Source organism: Euprymna scolopes, chromosome 16, assembly GCF_053919585.1.
Source record: "Euprymna scolopes isolate OS-2025 chromosome 16, ASM5391958v1, whole genome shotgun sequence".
Classification (NCBI taxonomy): Eukaryota; Metazoa; Mollusca; class Cephalopoda; order Sepiida; family Sepiolidae; genus Euprymna; species Euprymna scolopes.
In genome coordinates, this window is record NC_136497.1 from 21,535,365 (window position 1) to 21,551,911 (window position 16,547).

General features: G+C 37.6%; 1 protein-coding gene across 1 annotated transcript; it reads left to right on the forward strand.

Moving 5' to 3' along the window:
- Positions 1-475: 475 nt before the first annotated feature.
- LOC145296252 (uncharacterized) lies at positions 476-5,118 on the forward strand. Its single transcript, XM_080142463.1, has 2 exons — positions 476-510; positions 4,515-5,118. The coding sequence occupies exon 2, from the start codon at positions 4,533-4,535 to the stop codon at positions 5,112-5,114; it is 582 nt and encodes a 193-aa protein (XP_079998589.1). The 5' UTR covers positions 476-510; positions 4,515-4,532; the 3' UTR covers positions 5,115-5,118.
- Positions 5,119-16,547: the final 11,429 nt, after the last annotated feature.

Below are 16,547 nucleotides of genomic sequence, written 5' to 3' on the forward strand. Positions count from 1 at the left end.
TATATTTACAAATTCAATTCTACTTCAATAATTTTACTTATGTGCACAGTTATTTATCCGCGCACTATTTAAAGTCACGTGCACACATGTAAACCTGGCATGGTAAATAAAAATGACGCCATTTTTTTTTCACCAGGTCGGCAAAGTTTCTGAAGTGGACCTACAAGCAAGTCTAACACTGGAAACCAACGCCCGCCTATCATTAATCCCCAGGCATTTTATTAGTAATCTGACCTCTTGACACTCCCTATTTCACCTGGTCATTTTTGAATGGCGATGTGATCTCTAAATTTAGGAACCATGTCAAAGCCTACGTTTATTTGTTAATGGTTCGCTTACAAAGCAAATTATTAATAAAATTCGAAGTCATCATTATTTTTAATCTGTCATCTTCGTTATTTCCTTCCTTTTTTTACGGAAGATTGGGCATATAAATGCAGCCATCTTTCCAGGTTGAGAGCAGACGCACCAAAATCCGCCATTAGCCACATCTCGCACTCAGGTAGACAGGTAAGAACGTATCGACGTTTCCTTTTACTTTTACGACATTTTTTTAATCTGTTTTCATCCACTCATAAATATCAACAAACAAAACTAAAATAATTTATTAATTAATGCGTCTCATCTGTAGAACACATTATGACAGGAATATTCCTTGAAGAATACAACATTGTCATTTGCAAATTGAATGTTAACAAGTATTAGACTATCTTCGTAGGTATTCAAATTTTATCGATTCCTTTTATTATTTTCAATCCTCTCATAATATCCTTCATTGTTTAACTAATTAACTAATATACTGACATTTTTGCCTCGATAAGTGGTGACTCATTATAAAAATCAAATGCTTGCATAGTTAGATTTGTTGTAACTCAGTATTTAATAGGTTATTTGTTGCAGTACCACAATAAATATAAATATGTTAAAAAAATAAGTCTTATGTTTCGAAAATTTTTAGATAAAGATTGATAATTTGTATTAGTGGGGTTGTATTAGTTGGATATACTGGTTCTCGCCAGGTCACCGAAGTTAAGCAACGATGAACCTGGCCAGTACCAGATAGGTTACCACTTGAGAATGGTGGGCGCTGTATGTACCGTGCCGTGTATATGGAGATGTTTTTAATCCCTGGGAAAAATACACCCTCAGTCTTCATTAAGACACACATCTTGGAGAAGGAAAACTCTGATGTAAAATCTGAGGTCTACTGTCTGCTCTGCCTTGTGGCAGCCATTGCACAGATTGGGATTAGCGGTTGTACCAAAAAGTGTGGATGGTTCTACACAAAACCTTCAGCACTATTGCGGATTTCCGAATAACTTAGTTGTTGCGGTGGACCTTATTCGTCAAAATCGACGGGAGTATAAATTATTTGTTAGATTATTCGAACTACTGTTCTCATTTCCATAACATTTCGGTTGTTTTAACCTTCGACCTTTTTCAGGTGTATCTTGTCGTATTCGGGAATTTCTGCCAAAGGTTTGTTTTTTTAATCAAAGCATTTAATACGTAATTAAATTGTCGTTTTGAAAGTTTGGTGGAAAATATGTCTGGTGTTTACATTTATGTAAGAATACTCGATAACGATTAATTCGGGAATCTTTCTGCCAAACATTCTTCTTTTTATCAGCGGATTTAATACTTCATTAAATTCTTGCTTAGATAGTTTAGTAGAGAATACGTCTGATGCATATATATTTATGTAAAAAATATCCGATGTTGATTAAATTTTCAAATGCCATTATTTTTACTTTATGCTGTTAAAAAATTAGTTACCTGCTCATAAGTCGTCAATAATAAATTACCGCATCCTGAGAACTGTTGCTAAGTAATGCGCATCAGTAGAATTCTGTATCAAATGTGAACTGATTTAAATTATCTTTAGCGTTAATGTAGATATGTCGCGTCGATGTTACGCATCAACGTACAAAATCAAAATACATAAACGCGTTTATACGTATATCGTCTGCGCATACATTATCCTAAATAAAAAGAAATAATTATATTTTCGACCAATCAGAAAACTTTCTGGATTCATTTGAAATGGTATATAAAACTCTTTAAAATGACCAGATTTTCTTTCAATAAACCAGTGGAGCCCAGTTGACCAGAGCCTACGGATCGGTGTAACTGACCCTTTCCCTCGGCAACACCTCATTCCACTCATAAGCACACGAACATTAACGAACACACATACACATACACATACACATACACCATTCATTGATTAGTATAGTCTGGCAATCAATTTAAACCTTATTCATTGAAATATTTCCACTCCTTCTGACTGACGTATCTTCCTAACATAAAAACAAAAGAACATTGACTCTTATAAACAGCTTTCAATGAATTTTAATTAATTTAATTGAGCAGAGAAGTTTTGAATACGATTTTCCTGACCCATAAACTCACGGCTCTTAAATAATCGATCCAGGCTTCCTATAATGTCTCAGCTAATGAACCTCTTTGTTTTTACAAGAAGTCGAAAAATATTCATACACATTCTGTTTTCCCGTTGCTGTAAACATTATAAACATATATAAATCGTCTCTTTTGTGAATATATGCCTTTTTAACTCATTATCTTGTTTTGTTTATCGTATGACAATGTCTCTCGTTTTCTCACGCTTAAATATAAAACCTGCAAATCTTTTTCACTGAAAATATTTCTCTGAATCCGGCTCATTCTAAAAATACTTTTCTCCTTACAAATCATCCTAATGTAGAGCCTCATAAAACTGTCGTGAACACAATTCTAAAAACAAATGACCACCTCTACATATATCGTATAGCATAATTACGTTGACACACCGATCCTCGTTAGATCACCAAAGTTAAACAATGTTGATCATGGCCAGTACCAGATGAGTGATCATTTGGGAGTACCAGGCGCTGTATGTAGGAGAACGTCGACACTTCCAACAGCTACTGCATCCTACCTAAACTTTAGATGCCTCGATTCTGTCCTGCCTCTGGACCAGACTGGTTGGGATGAGAAAGTGGGACTGGTTCTGAGGATATTTTGAAAGCATATTACTGCTAAGTAATACGCAACAATATATTCCATAATAGATAAATATATGTAAGATTAATTAGCAATCAATAAATTCATTAATCAAGTTGTCCATCAACGGGCAATCAAAACAGCAAGGTCGACCAAGACGCACTTTGATAGTTTTAATATAAACAGCTTAATATATAAGCAAAAATGGCCGTCTATTTTTGTATAAAACTTTTGTTTTAAACTGTAATATTGTTGGTTCCCCGACAAAAGGAGAGTGAATCTGTAAATTCACCCGTCTCCATTCGTCCGTTCGTCCGTTCGTCCGTTCGTCTGTCCGCACTTTTCACAATAACTACGCCTTGGATTTTTTTTTTTTAATTTTGCACAAACATTAAACATAATATGAATAAAAAAAAAAGTAACAGAACGGATTTTCCAGAAAACCTCCAGTTATCCCCCTAGGGGTGCCTTTCGGGCTAAAGTTGACACTTTTGTGTTTATTAAAAAAGATTGATATCTTGGATTTTTATAAAAAGCTTTCTGAAAAGTTGTAACTGACTGATTTCTATATAATTATGTTTGCCTATACTTCGCGATAACTCTTGGGTGTGCCCCAGGGGCTCTTTCAAGGCTAATAAAAACACTCCATTTTTGTAACTATTTTACAATATTTGTCCAAAATTTTCTGTTTATGACTATTTATTAGCGGTTTTGCATGGTGCTGAACTCAAATTTAAATATGTTAAGGCCTTGGGGACTTTTGGGGCTAAATGGGGATGGGCAAAGTATGGACTTAGTCATTTCTTTTTTGCATAGAGCAGAACTCAAATTTACATACGTTAAGGCCTAAAACTGCACTGTTTTTTTTTTCATTTTTACCAGGATTTGACGTCCCCTGGGGACTTTTGAGGCGAAATGGGGGGGGGGGGGAATGCGGAACTTAGTCATATTTTAAGCCTCGTTCACTGTGCATCCATGGGGGACAATGCATGCTGCACTTGTTTCTATTGTATTCGCATTATTATTATTTCAATAAATAGAACTTTTCACACAGCTCATCATCAGTGATTGCTCACTGACAACAACTAGTGGTATTCCGTAGTCTGGGTGATAGCAAATCTACTTATATTTCCACTATTCTCCACCTCTTTTCATAATCTTTACAAATGAATTTGCGTCATCGCAACAGTTGTTTGCCATTGACTTTTTGCTAGCAACGACCATTGGTCTTCACTGGAAATTAAGTGGGAATCCAAGGTCCCCGTCTCCTTCGCACCTATCCAGTAGAGGTCTACTTAGTGCTTTCACTCCTCAGTCTTTCCATCCTCCTTTACCCATCGACTATTTGGTGTGGCACCACCCGATGCCGACACTACAGTTTTTAGGGGGGGGAGTAGTCAACTCATAATTTAACAATTTTGCTGTTTCAGTTTTCTTAGTTACATTTTATCATTATTATTATTATTATTATTATTATTATTATTATTATTATTATTATTTGCTTTTTTCAGAAATTCGTGGAATACAACATGAAGGCCTTCATTTTTGCTGTTTTTCTCGCCTTTGCGATGGTTGGGGTCCACAGTCAGTTTTATGGCACGGCCCCTTTCCACAGTGCAGTTCAGAGGGAAGTAGGTGGCGCGGCTGCCCATCACGACGCCTATGGAGCCCATGCCGAATCTGCTGCTCACGGTCTCCTCGATGCTCATCATGCTGAACACCATGACAGAGAACACGACCTCGCTGACGGTTATGGATTGCACGAACATGACGAGGAACACCACGGACTTGCCGATGGCCTACATCAAGAATATGCTGCCCACGCTGCCCGCGGACAACACGCTGTGCATGACGGTGCCCGACATTATCATGCTGCCCTTGCTGCTTCCAATGCTGGACATGGTGGATATGGGTACCTGCCTTCTGGTTATGGCTTGGCTGGACATGGACTGTACGGAAACGATTTCGCTGGACACGGATTAGCTGGACATGGATTGCTTGGACATGGTTTCGCTGGTCATGGATTCGCTGGACATGGTCTGGGAGCTCCTGGTTTTCACGGCGGTTATGGTAATGGCCATTTGGGTCATGGTTTTTATGGACATTTTTAATGAATCACGGTTAAATAAAATCACTCACATTTTAAAACTATTTTGAGCTCAATAAATTCCATTATTAAAACCTATTATATTGTGTTTATTATTTTTGTATATTTCTACGCTTATTTATTTGAATTTAATGAATCCCTATTAAATAAAATTTACTCTTATTTTCCGATTGTTCATGATTCAATAAATTTGATTATTTAAATATATTCTCTAGTGTTTATCTCAAATTTTATGTTTTTATGCTTTCTTTTTGTTAGTTGATTTTAAGATGTTTGTTGTTCCAATAATCATGAATATAAATGGAGACTTTATAAAGAACAAATAACAAGTTTTCTATATGTCAAGAATTAATTCTGAGAAAGTTTATCTCATACCTGGATGCTGAACATCGAATTAAATATCCCGGATGAAGCTATAACGTAAAAAAGAGTTCAGTTAATGGATATGAGAGCAAGATGGTAGGTGAATATGTTTGGAAAAAAACTTTTAAGAAATTCAGAGAAATTCAGAGAAATTTGGAAGTAAATGAAGGTTAATGGTAGAATTAACATTATATTTAAAAAGACCATGTTCGAAAGTTATTTTTTTTATTTTTGATATGATAATTGACAATATTAATTATTTGGCTGGTCTGTACTATTCTTCTAATCTTTTGTGTTAATATCACAACGTTTCGACCGATGTAACCCCAGACCATCTTCAGATCTATCATTACAATAGCTTTTATTTTTTTAGTGAATGTAGCTGTTTCTCTCCCCTACTTTTGTTTTGCTGCCGTTTTGTTTCCTGTATTTTATAGTGTCTCTTGCTGCAATGATCTGCATTTCTGGGTTTTGGCTTTTTGTACTTTTCCGATTCTGTTATATGTCCGCCACAATCTTCTATACGTCCAATACTCTTCTCCCTCCTCTTTTACATAAAGTTTGTCGTTCGGGAGGTGAAGTGCATTGTGCATGGTCGTTAATTTTCTAATCTTCTGGCCCAAATGTGTTTTCTTGAATTGTAAGCCATGTTTAATTTAGAAGAGTTTTCAGTGAGTAGCTGTTCTGTACAAATACTTGAGATGAAAGGTTTTCGGTGGGTAGCTGTTCTGCATAAGTCTTGGACTTTATCATTTTTGCAGACAAAGAGCAAAAGACTTTTCTCATGTTGACACGAAAAAATGGTGTGCCGGAATGCTAAAAGATTCAATATTTTTATGGAGCAATTCTGGTTTCTGATTGGTTGCTAGCAGAATTTCGCTCCGTTTAATTCGTCAGTTTCTATAAATAAAACCGTCTAACTAACGATATTATGTCAAAAATATTGCAAAAATTTCAAGTTTTTAGACCCAAAATTGGCAGAGAATTTTGATAGAGTCTGTAAAGGTCAACTCTTTAAACTTTGGCCTCTTGGCAGCCAAGTTTTTGCCCAAAAACTGATTAAAAAGCTTGCCCCGTGTCTGAATACCCTTTATGTAAAATTTCAAATGTTTAGATCCAAAATTGGCTGAATAGTTTGCTAGCGATCGCAAAGGTCAAATCTTTTGAACTTTTACCCTTTCGCAGCCAAATTTTCGACAACAAAAAAACGATTAAAGAGCTTGCCCTATGTCTTAATACACTTTATGTAAAATTTGAAATGTTTAGACTAAAAATTGGCTGAGTAATTTGTTCAAGACTGCAGAGGTCAAATGTTTTTTCAAACTTTGACCCCAATTTTGACTCCTTAATATTTATTGTTTTGGACTCAAATCAAATTTTTAAAAATTTATCTATGTTACTTAACCTACATCTAAAATTTCAAGTGTTTAGACCTAAAATTGACAGAAGAGTTTGGTAGAGTTTTCAAAGATCAAATCGTTGAACTGTTAACCCTTGACAGCCAGATTTCTAGCTGAAAACCGATTAAAAAGATTTTCTCAAATCTTAGTACTCCTTATGTCGAATCTCGAGTCTGTAGACTGAAAATTGACAGAGTAGTTTGGGAAATGTACACACACACACAGACAATTTCACTTTTATAGATATATAGATTTATTTTGCAAATATTTTCGGGTCGTCAGTATACACGAGGGTGCTTATTCTTTTTTTAATAACTATGAATTTCGACAGTACACTCCTGAGTATGTTTTAAATGGCACGATAAGCAACACAAATAAAAACACATGATGGAATAAATCCCTATAGTAAACTAACCCTTCATCTTCTCTCTTTCTTTTCTCCATCTCTCTTTATTTTTTCGGTATTTATTTAGATTCAACGAATATTTTCTTCTTTATTTTCTCCCTAAAATTTGCACTAGTTTCACCTTTTCATTTATGCAATTATCAAGTCCCAAATACGAATTGAGGATAAGGAGTAATGAGATTGTCTTGAGAATTCCTACCGATGCTCCGAACTCGAGAGTTTGTTTATTAAGGAGGACGGCTCAATAAGAATTTTTAATGTTGGATTCGAAAACGACCATGCTGTAGTTAGATGGGAAGCAACTCCGTGTTTTGTGTTCCACATACGGGAAACTCTTGAAAAATAACCCTTTTTTTCATGGGATGTTCGTTTAGTTTTGGGTATGCAAAGTAAAAGAAGGGAATTTTTTTGCAGTGGTTGTAGCTAAACGAGTTCTTGCTATGAATGTTTTCAGCGGGGCAATAGATTGGAGTTCTACCATGAAAATAATGACAGAGTTAAGAAAGACTAGCAAATTCTCTTCTGTGCAAAAGAAACTTAAAGAAGAGGGAAGGACATCATTCACTAGATTTTGAAGTCGGTTTTGTACCCTGTCAACATAGGATACGGTGCTCTAAACAACATCTTCCTAGATGTGGAAACAGTACTATATCTTTAGGCGTATTTGACTAATATACAGGTAGAAATTTCCGTCAGGAGTGAGATATTTTCGCAGCGATAGAATGATACAACCATTTTTCAGGTGACTGTAGCAACGTAAGTCACCGCCGTAGCACAACGGTTAGCCAGTCTGACTGTTAAAATATCAGGGCCAATAATTGTTGTTTTTATTCTGTTTTACGACATATCGCCCGTTTTGGTGTTAAACCAAATATCTGTGTAAAACATTTTAAAGATCATACTTAAGAAAAATATAATTTAATACAAAATAATACAAAATACAATCGGATAAAATAGTAACGTGAATTAGATGCTTTAATCGCTGACGAACTGCAAGCGCTTGTGCCCCCACGAAGTAAACACCCTCGACAAACCCGACAAGCAGCTAAATCCCACCCCTACACAGTAGAGACCCCCTAGATGTAAAAGATCTTTCTACTCCAGTAGTTTCTTCCGCAGAACCGCTAGACTTTGGAATTCCATTCCATGTCCCTGCTTCCCCAACTGTACTGATATGCAGAAGTTCAAGTGTAACGTGAACCGACATCTTGCTGCCCAACTCCTTACATAGTACCCCAGTAGCTGTTGCCCCTGATAGTAGCCCCTTACACCAAAGTGGCAATGTTCCTTGTTTGGGGTGAAAATGTAATTTAAAAAAAATTAATTAGGATGAAATAGATAAAATATTTTAACAGTTAACTTATTTCCGCTTTGCCTCTCTCTAAAAACAATAAAACTTACAAATTTTGAACTAATATTACTCTCTGTCCCACAAACCCCTAAGAATGAATACAAGGTTAAGGTCAAAGGTCCAGGTCATATAAAACCCACACCACCGGACTGATCATGACCAAACCATGGCATGATGATGATCTCCCACCTAGGGATGGTGCACACCATGTTTCAAGGTTACGGTTTATCTTAAAAACAGCATATTTTTAGAGAGAATAATGCTCGATTACTTTGTTCATATATATATATATATATATATATATATATATATATATATATATATATATATATATATATATATATATCCTGTAAACAACATGGCTGACGAGAGCTTAACATTATTTACGATTTACCATTAACTGGCCGCCCTTATGTTAGACTTGATCCCGACGGTACCAATGTTTTTTACCTTCTGTACATTTAAATAAATAAATATTAAGCTCTTATATCGAAAAAAAAAACGCTTTTTCTTTGTAATCGAGCACTTTGTTGGAATCCTTTCCCCAAAAAAGGTAAACAAATATATACCTGTCTGTCTGTCTGTCTGCCTGTCTATTTTCAAACAATTTCCTTCGAATCTAAAAGTCGCAGAGCGGCGCTAGGGAACTTAAATGATTGAATTTTTTACGGACCGTTCCTTTATGTGTCTTTAGCCAGTTAAAATAGTTTTTAAGGGGTCAATAATTGGTCAAAATGGAAAAAAAATCGTTATATTTTGTTTACATTCATCTTAGTTTATTTTTATTTTTAATTTTTAATGAAGTCATGTACATGTCACGTTGGTACAGTGGTAACGTCATCAGCTTTGAATACTACAGTTTCGATTCTAGCTGGTAGCAACCAAATACTTTGTTTTTTACTTTTGAAATCACAACTCTGGACAAATTAAAGTATCATATTTAAGCGTATTTTATGCCTGACAAAGTCGGGCGCCCTCTCCACTAGTAATATAGAAAGGGCTATATGTCTGTTTCTCCGTCCATCTGTCTGTCTGTCTGTCCGTCTATATATTTTCAAAAGCTAGCTCTTCCGAAACTAAAAGTCGCAGAATGGCGCTTGGAATCTCAAATGATTGGATTTTTTTACGGACGGTTCTTTTATCGGTTTTTAAGGTGTCAAAAATGGGTCGTAATTGAAAAAGATTGATATACTTTTGTACATTCATCTTTGTTTATGTTTTACTTATAATGCTTAAAACAGTGGTAATGCGTTGAATGCTACGGTTTTGATTTCGGTTTCGATTTTATTTGATGGCATCCAAATACTTTTATTTTTACTTTTGAAATTACGACTCTATAATAATATATACGAAATCTGGACAAATTAAAATTTCATATTTATGCGTATTTTACGACCGGTCAACCCCCGGTGTCACCCACACCCCTGCTAGTATATATATATATATATATATATATATATATATATATATATATATATATATATATATATATATATATATGTGTGTGTGTGTGTGTGTGTGTGTGTGTGTGTGTGTGTGTGTGTGTGTCTGTGTCTGTGTCTGTGTCTGTGCGCGCGCGTGTGTGTAGGCGTGTGTGCGCGTATGTGTGTAGAATAATGAATTAGCAGTAAGATAATAAACATTTCCTTCGTAGTAAGAATAACAGTCATTCTAACTTTAATATCTTGAAAACAGCTTCCACTTTAGACCTAATAGAGTTTGGAGAATGCTCTATTCAACATAAATAATTACACTTTACTCCAAATTTCAAAGATAATATCATTACAGCTTCCAAGCAAGCGACTTCTTTTTGTAATTCATAACATAACATTAGAATAAAATTAGAATTGTATTAACAGTTTCACTATAAGTCATTTGCGTGAATAAATTGCGACCCTCCATTTCATGATTATTAAATGAACTTATCTTGTTACAAATACTGAATTTTCCGGACAACACATATTTCAAAATTATTTTTAAAAATTGTGAATTTTCCACGTTTAATATTTAGATTAGAAAAGGGAGGTCACTTCGCTATGTAAGTTTGACGCAAGCTGGCCCATGTCACATTCTCTCGTGTAGCTAGTCAATTTGTTATACAAAAATAGTCAACTGCACTTACTCCGTGGCCCCCTCTAAAAATTAAACAGGTAAGTTCTTCAATAAAAAGATTTTTATCTTAAAAGTTGTTGATGATTCGAATATACCGCCAAAAATTATAAAGTGCGCATTTCTGTAATATGCGTGTGTGATGTTCACCATAAAATTTGCTTAGAAATGGATCAACTCGTGGAAGATTCACACCGTAAACATTTCAGAATTGCCAGATGAAAGCAAGTGCTTCTCAATTTCTTTGTATTATTTTTAGTTAGCATACTTTCACTTAGTTATACACATGCGCTTCCATTTTTATTAACCCACTAAATGTACTAGTTCAATTTAATTTTGCAATGTATACATTTCAATATTTCTTAGAAGGTATGATGCCGGATGTGGACATTCAGTATGCCGGTAATGTGAACACTACATAATTTCTACAATTTGGTGTCGTCAGTAATTTATGCTGAATACATTTTTAATATGGTTGCAATACTTTATGCATGGGTGAATAGTGGCCTTGTAGAGATATAGCATACTGTCAGATGTGAACAATTTTCTAGCACATTAGAGATAACCCACGTTCTTCGCAGCAACGCTAGAAATATCCTCAATGTATTTGTTTATACCAATTCACGTTGCCTGTGAATATTAAACCGAATAGCTTGAGTGAAGGGTATTCGGGTATTGTGTATTATTAGTCCTGGAAACCAGTGGTTGAGAAAGTTCCTTGTAATTGTCAAAGGAAAGAAGCTTAATCTTAGTAGCATTAAATGTTACTATCCATTTATGTCCCCATTCCACTACAAATTGGAGGTCTTCTTCTTAGGTTTCAACTATTGCCTTAGACATGTGTTCATTCGTTTTCTTCTCATGTCTGTTATAGAGTTTGGTGTCATCAGCAAATATACTCATCTCAGAGACAATTTTATCAGGGAGGTCATTCATGAATATCAGGAATAATAAACGTCTAATGATCGACCCTTGCGGCACACCCGCATTTATATCGTGTTATTTTGACGTACGACCATCGATGACAACCTGGACTTCTATAAGAGAGATTTGATTATATAAAGTATTCGTCCAGTAATACCATATGATTTCATGTTCATGCGAAGACAATCATGCCACACCCTGTCAAAGGCCTTAAATATGTCTAGGATTACTGCTTTAGCTTCCCCTTGATTTATCCAGTGCATGGCATATACGTTCATTATTAAGATATCTGCGGAAATTTATTTTTACAAATTATTCATCGCTTTTCAAGGCTCATAGGCTACTCGAGGATAAATCTTAATGAGTGTGCAGTAGTCAATGACAATATCGTATTAATCGTTATTAATGGAAATTTGGTAATTTGGATTACTTAAGGGGACGGCTTATCAAAAACCTGTTTATGTTGAACTAGACGACAGACGTATTGTAGGGAAACAGAATAGAGTTCCACAGGTGTGCAGTTCTAAAAAAGAAGTGTTGTTCATTGAATCTACGTTCAGGTTTAGGCACAGCAAAAGGGCGGTAGAAATTATTGATAGTGGTTTCATCTAGACGAGTGTTTCTCGAAAAAGTTTGGCGAGGGTAGACCATAGATTGGAGCTCAAACGAGCACTTGCTTTAAAAATAATGATAAAGCAGAGACAGACTCACAGCGTCTCTTCTGTGAGAAAGAGGTTGCGCGGAAGAGAAAAGGGCATTCCCCACTAGGCGACAAAGTCTATTTTTAACTCTGTCAAGGCAGAATAAGCTGCTTTTAGCAGCTCCTGTCCAGATGTGGCAACATACCCCCCATCCTTGGACGTATTTGGCTCTTATACAGGTAGAGAATTGCATAAGCAGTGATATATCTACTGGAGCGGAAGAATGATCCCACCATTTTTCCAGCGACGTTGGCAACGGATTTGATGTACGTGTTCTATATCAGATCAGTAGTAATGGTCAGACCCAGAAATTTGTCAAAACATAGAGCCTCCCCAAGACGAGAGCCATTCATTTCAGTTGATGCCAGACGGTGATCAGAGCGTTGATGATATAAAGATAGAAGCTTGATTTTAGATGCATTAAAATACATCAGCCAACTCTTTCTCCATTGTATCACGTGCTCAAGATCAGAGGATAGAGAATCAGAGAGAACTTGGTCATTTACGGCCTTTGAAGTGCTGCCATATATAGTGTGCCGAGCATTCGCGAAAGCGCACAATCGTATGAGTCTGGCCTACCTGCGGTGAATAGCGAACACGGGGGCATTTCGATTACAAATCAACTCCACTAATGAACTAAACCCATCTTACCCCAAATTAACGATTTGGTTTCATCTAACGGCTGTGAAAAGAACAAGCCGATAAGTAGTTCGGATGAGGTGAAATATACTGCTTGATAACGTTTCTCTCGTTATTGCATTTTCGTATCGTGGCGTGTCGATTCTGCAAGATTGTTCGATCCTGTTTCGGGACGTGTGTGTCGATTCAACAGTATTTGTTCGTGGTGTGGCGTATCGATTCGGCAGTGGTGTTCGGAATTGCGTGGACGAATTTGTCAAGGGCCGTGCCGTCACTTGTGAAAGCAAATATATATATGGCGCTTTCTTCCCCTCGTGTAGCGACAAGCTATCTCGGCCATCATGGCCTTCATACCTGTATTTGATGGCAGTGAACCCGGACAGTCAGTAGTGGAGTGGTTAAAGAGAGCTGAACTAATATGTCAGCTGAATGAGGTGAAGTGCATCGAGTGCGTCATTCTGATGCGCTTGTCAGGCGGCGCATATGCTCTGTGCCAGCAAATAAGTGACGAAAATCGGTCCGATTTTAAATGTATAAAGAAAACACTGTGCATAGCGTTTGCTTTGGATCCTTTCGGTGCACAAAAGCAGTTTGCGGCACGCCGCCTCCAAGCAGTTGAAAGAGTCGACGTATTTTTGGCAGAACTACGCAGGCTAGTGGTCCTGTTTAGCGGCGTATCGAATCAATGCCTTCAATGAGCATTCGTTGCTGGATTGCCGGAGCATGCGGAAGACTTGTTACAAGCATCCTCCCAGATGGAAAACCTAGATTTACCAAATGTGCTGGCGCGCGCTCGCGCCATTTTAAAGAACTGCACGGGAGTTCCACAGCAAGCTGCATTAGCTGCAAGATCAACACAAATTGCACCTTACAATTACAATTACAGGCGTGGTTGTGGAAACCAATGTTCTGCGAGGCGTCAACCGTGCATTACAGTGGAAAGCCAAAACTATACATCTACGAACGGACTCTGCCTGTGTATAACAAAGGATAACTGGCATCTTCTCCGGACAGACAAGGGTGCACACCAAAGCAGCCTCGAACAGTTAATTAGGCGTCGCCTCTCCACGCTCCGAGGTTTGGTCTCGGAATATGCACTAACAATCGATGTAGGGCTCGTTAAGTCTTACGATAACAGGGCAGACCAACTTACTCGAGTACCACAGCAGTTGTTAAATGAGATCCAAAACGCGACAGATCCCAGAGAACTTGTGTTTGTTGTGGCCGCTGAACATGAACACGTGTCTCAAATACAGACAATTCATCAGTGTAGTGGACATTCCGATGTGAAAAGGACATACTACTTTGTTAAGTTAGCAAATCCACTAATAACTGAAACTAAAGTGCGGTCGGTGGTTGGAGATTATAAAGAATGCCAGTCCATAGATCCAGCCCCGGTATACTGGAATCCATGTAGGCTTGATGTCCCGGAAACCTGGAGCAGGGTTGCTATGGATATAACCCATTTAGGCACTTAGTTGTACTTTACGCTGAGAAACTGTGGTTCTAACCGTTTTGCCATTTGGAGGCAGTTGCACCGACAGGTTTCTGCTAGCGTCATTAAGCAGTTGCAATATATATTCTATGAAAGGGGACGCCAACCGAATTGCTTTAAGATAATAGCGCGGCGTTTTGCGGAAAGACATTTGCTAACTTTACACAGATGCGGGCGTGCACATTCGATTTCGGTGTTCCCACATACCCTCCGGAAACGAAATAATTGAGAGATCTCATCGCACAATAAAGCGCATTGCAGCAAGAACAAAGTACACGATCTTAGAAGAAGTGTACTGGCACAATGTCACGCCTAAAGACGACAAGACGGCCCTAACGCGAATGTGCTATACAATTATAAGATCCGTGTCAAGGGTATCGATAAAGTTCTGGTGCCCAACACTACAGTTGCTAATCCATACTAGGAGAGAGATGAGGTTTGGGTGGAGAATCCACGGGGAAGATGCACGACGCATTTCGACACAGGAACAGTGACAAAACACTCGATCTCAGTTGATGGAACACCACGCCACATAAAGAATGTGCGCCCAGCATGCTTACGTGATTGCGTAATCAGTGACGAACTCACCTCGTCAGATGACGAAGCCTCACTACTATACGAACAGCCAGATGAAGGAAGCTCCTCGGAAGATGACGCACTGAATGATCCAGAGCAGGTAGAGTTTACTGATGCAGTAGACACAGGCACCACTGAGGAAGCTTCCAAGCCTTTACCCTTAAGGCAAAATGCCAGGATGAAAAGGCCTGCCCAGCATTGTCATTTGTGTGATCTCGAGATCAGGGGGGAGTGTGCCGAGCATGCGCGGAAGCACACAAGCGTATGAGTCAGGCCTACCTGCGGTGAAAAGCGAACCCGGAACCTTTCAATTATAAATCAAGTCCACTAATGAACTACACCCATCTTACCCCAAAGTGACGATTTGGTTTTTCCCAACGGCTATGAAAAGAACAAGCCGATAAGTGATTCGGGAGGTTTTGAAATACACTGCTTGATAAAGTGTCTCGCGTTATTGCATTTTCGTATCGTGGCGTGGTTCAATTCGGCGAGATTGTTCGGTCCTGCTTGGGAACATGTGTGTCGATTCAACGGTATTTGTTCGTGGTGTGGTGTGTCGATTTGGCAGTGGTGTTCGGAATTGTGTGGAGTAATTTGTCAAGAGTCGTGCCGTCACTTGTGAAAGCAAATACATATATATATATATATATATATATATATATATATATATATATATATATATATATATTTCTGGCGCTCTCTTTCCTTCGTGTAGCGACAGATGGTAGTGTCGACAGCATAAATGTCTACGAACGATCTTGGGATGTGACTTTGAAGATCATTGATGGAGATCAATGAGTGAGTTTTGCCCGGAATGAACCATTGAGGGACCTGCAACATTAATACTGTAAGCTTCTGATTTCTGCCTATCAACTACTACTTTTATGAACCTATGAGAGACAAATGATTTAATAATTGAGAATACATTTCCAGCTATACCGTAGCTGGAGATCTTGTGGAGTAGACCTTTATGCCATACTCTATCAAAGGCCTTTGATATGTCAAGAGCAATTGCTTTAGAAAGGGAACCTCCGTCGAGAGATTCGCTAATCCTATGAGATATAACCGTTAGCACATCTGCTGGTAATTTAGCAGAACGGAAACCATTTTGCATGTCACTAAGGAGGTTATTTTTCTGAGGTAGTTGACTACTTCTCTATTTAACAAAGATCCCAGAAACTTATTCATGGCGCAGAGGAGACTTATTGGTCTGTAATGAGAGGAAGATGACCGATTATCTTGTTTCTTAAATACGGGATATATTGAGGCGGTTTCCAGGGTGTTGGGAAGCAATTCTCCTTAAGACAACGCTTAAACAACTTTGTAAGTAGGGAGCTAGTATTGGTTGAAGCTTTTTCAGCACTAGAATTGAAATGCCGTCAGGGCCAATTGCTTTACTAAGATCGAGGTTTTTGATTATCTTGGTAACATCACGCACAGATATTTGTATGTAGAATAGCGTGTTTTCTGATA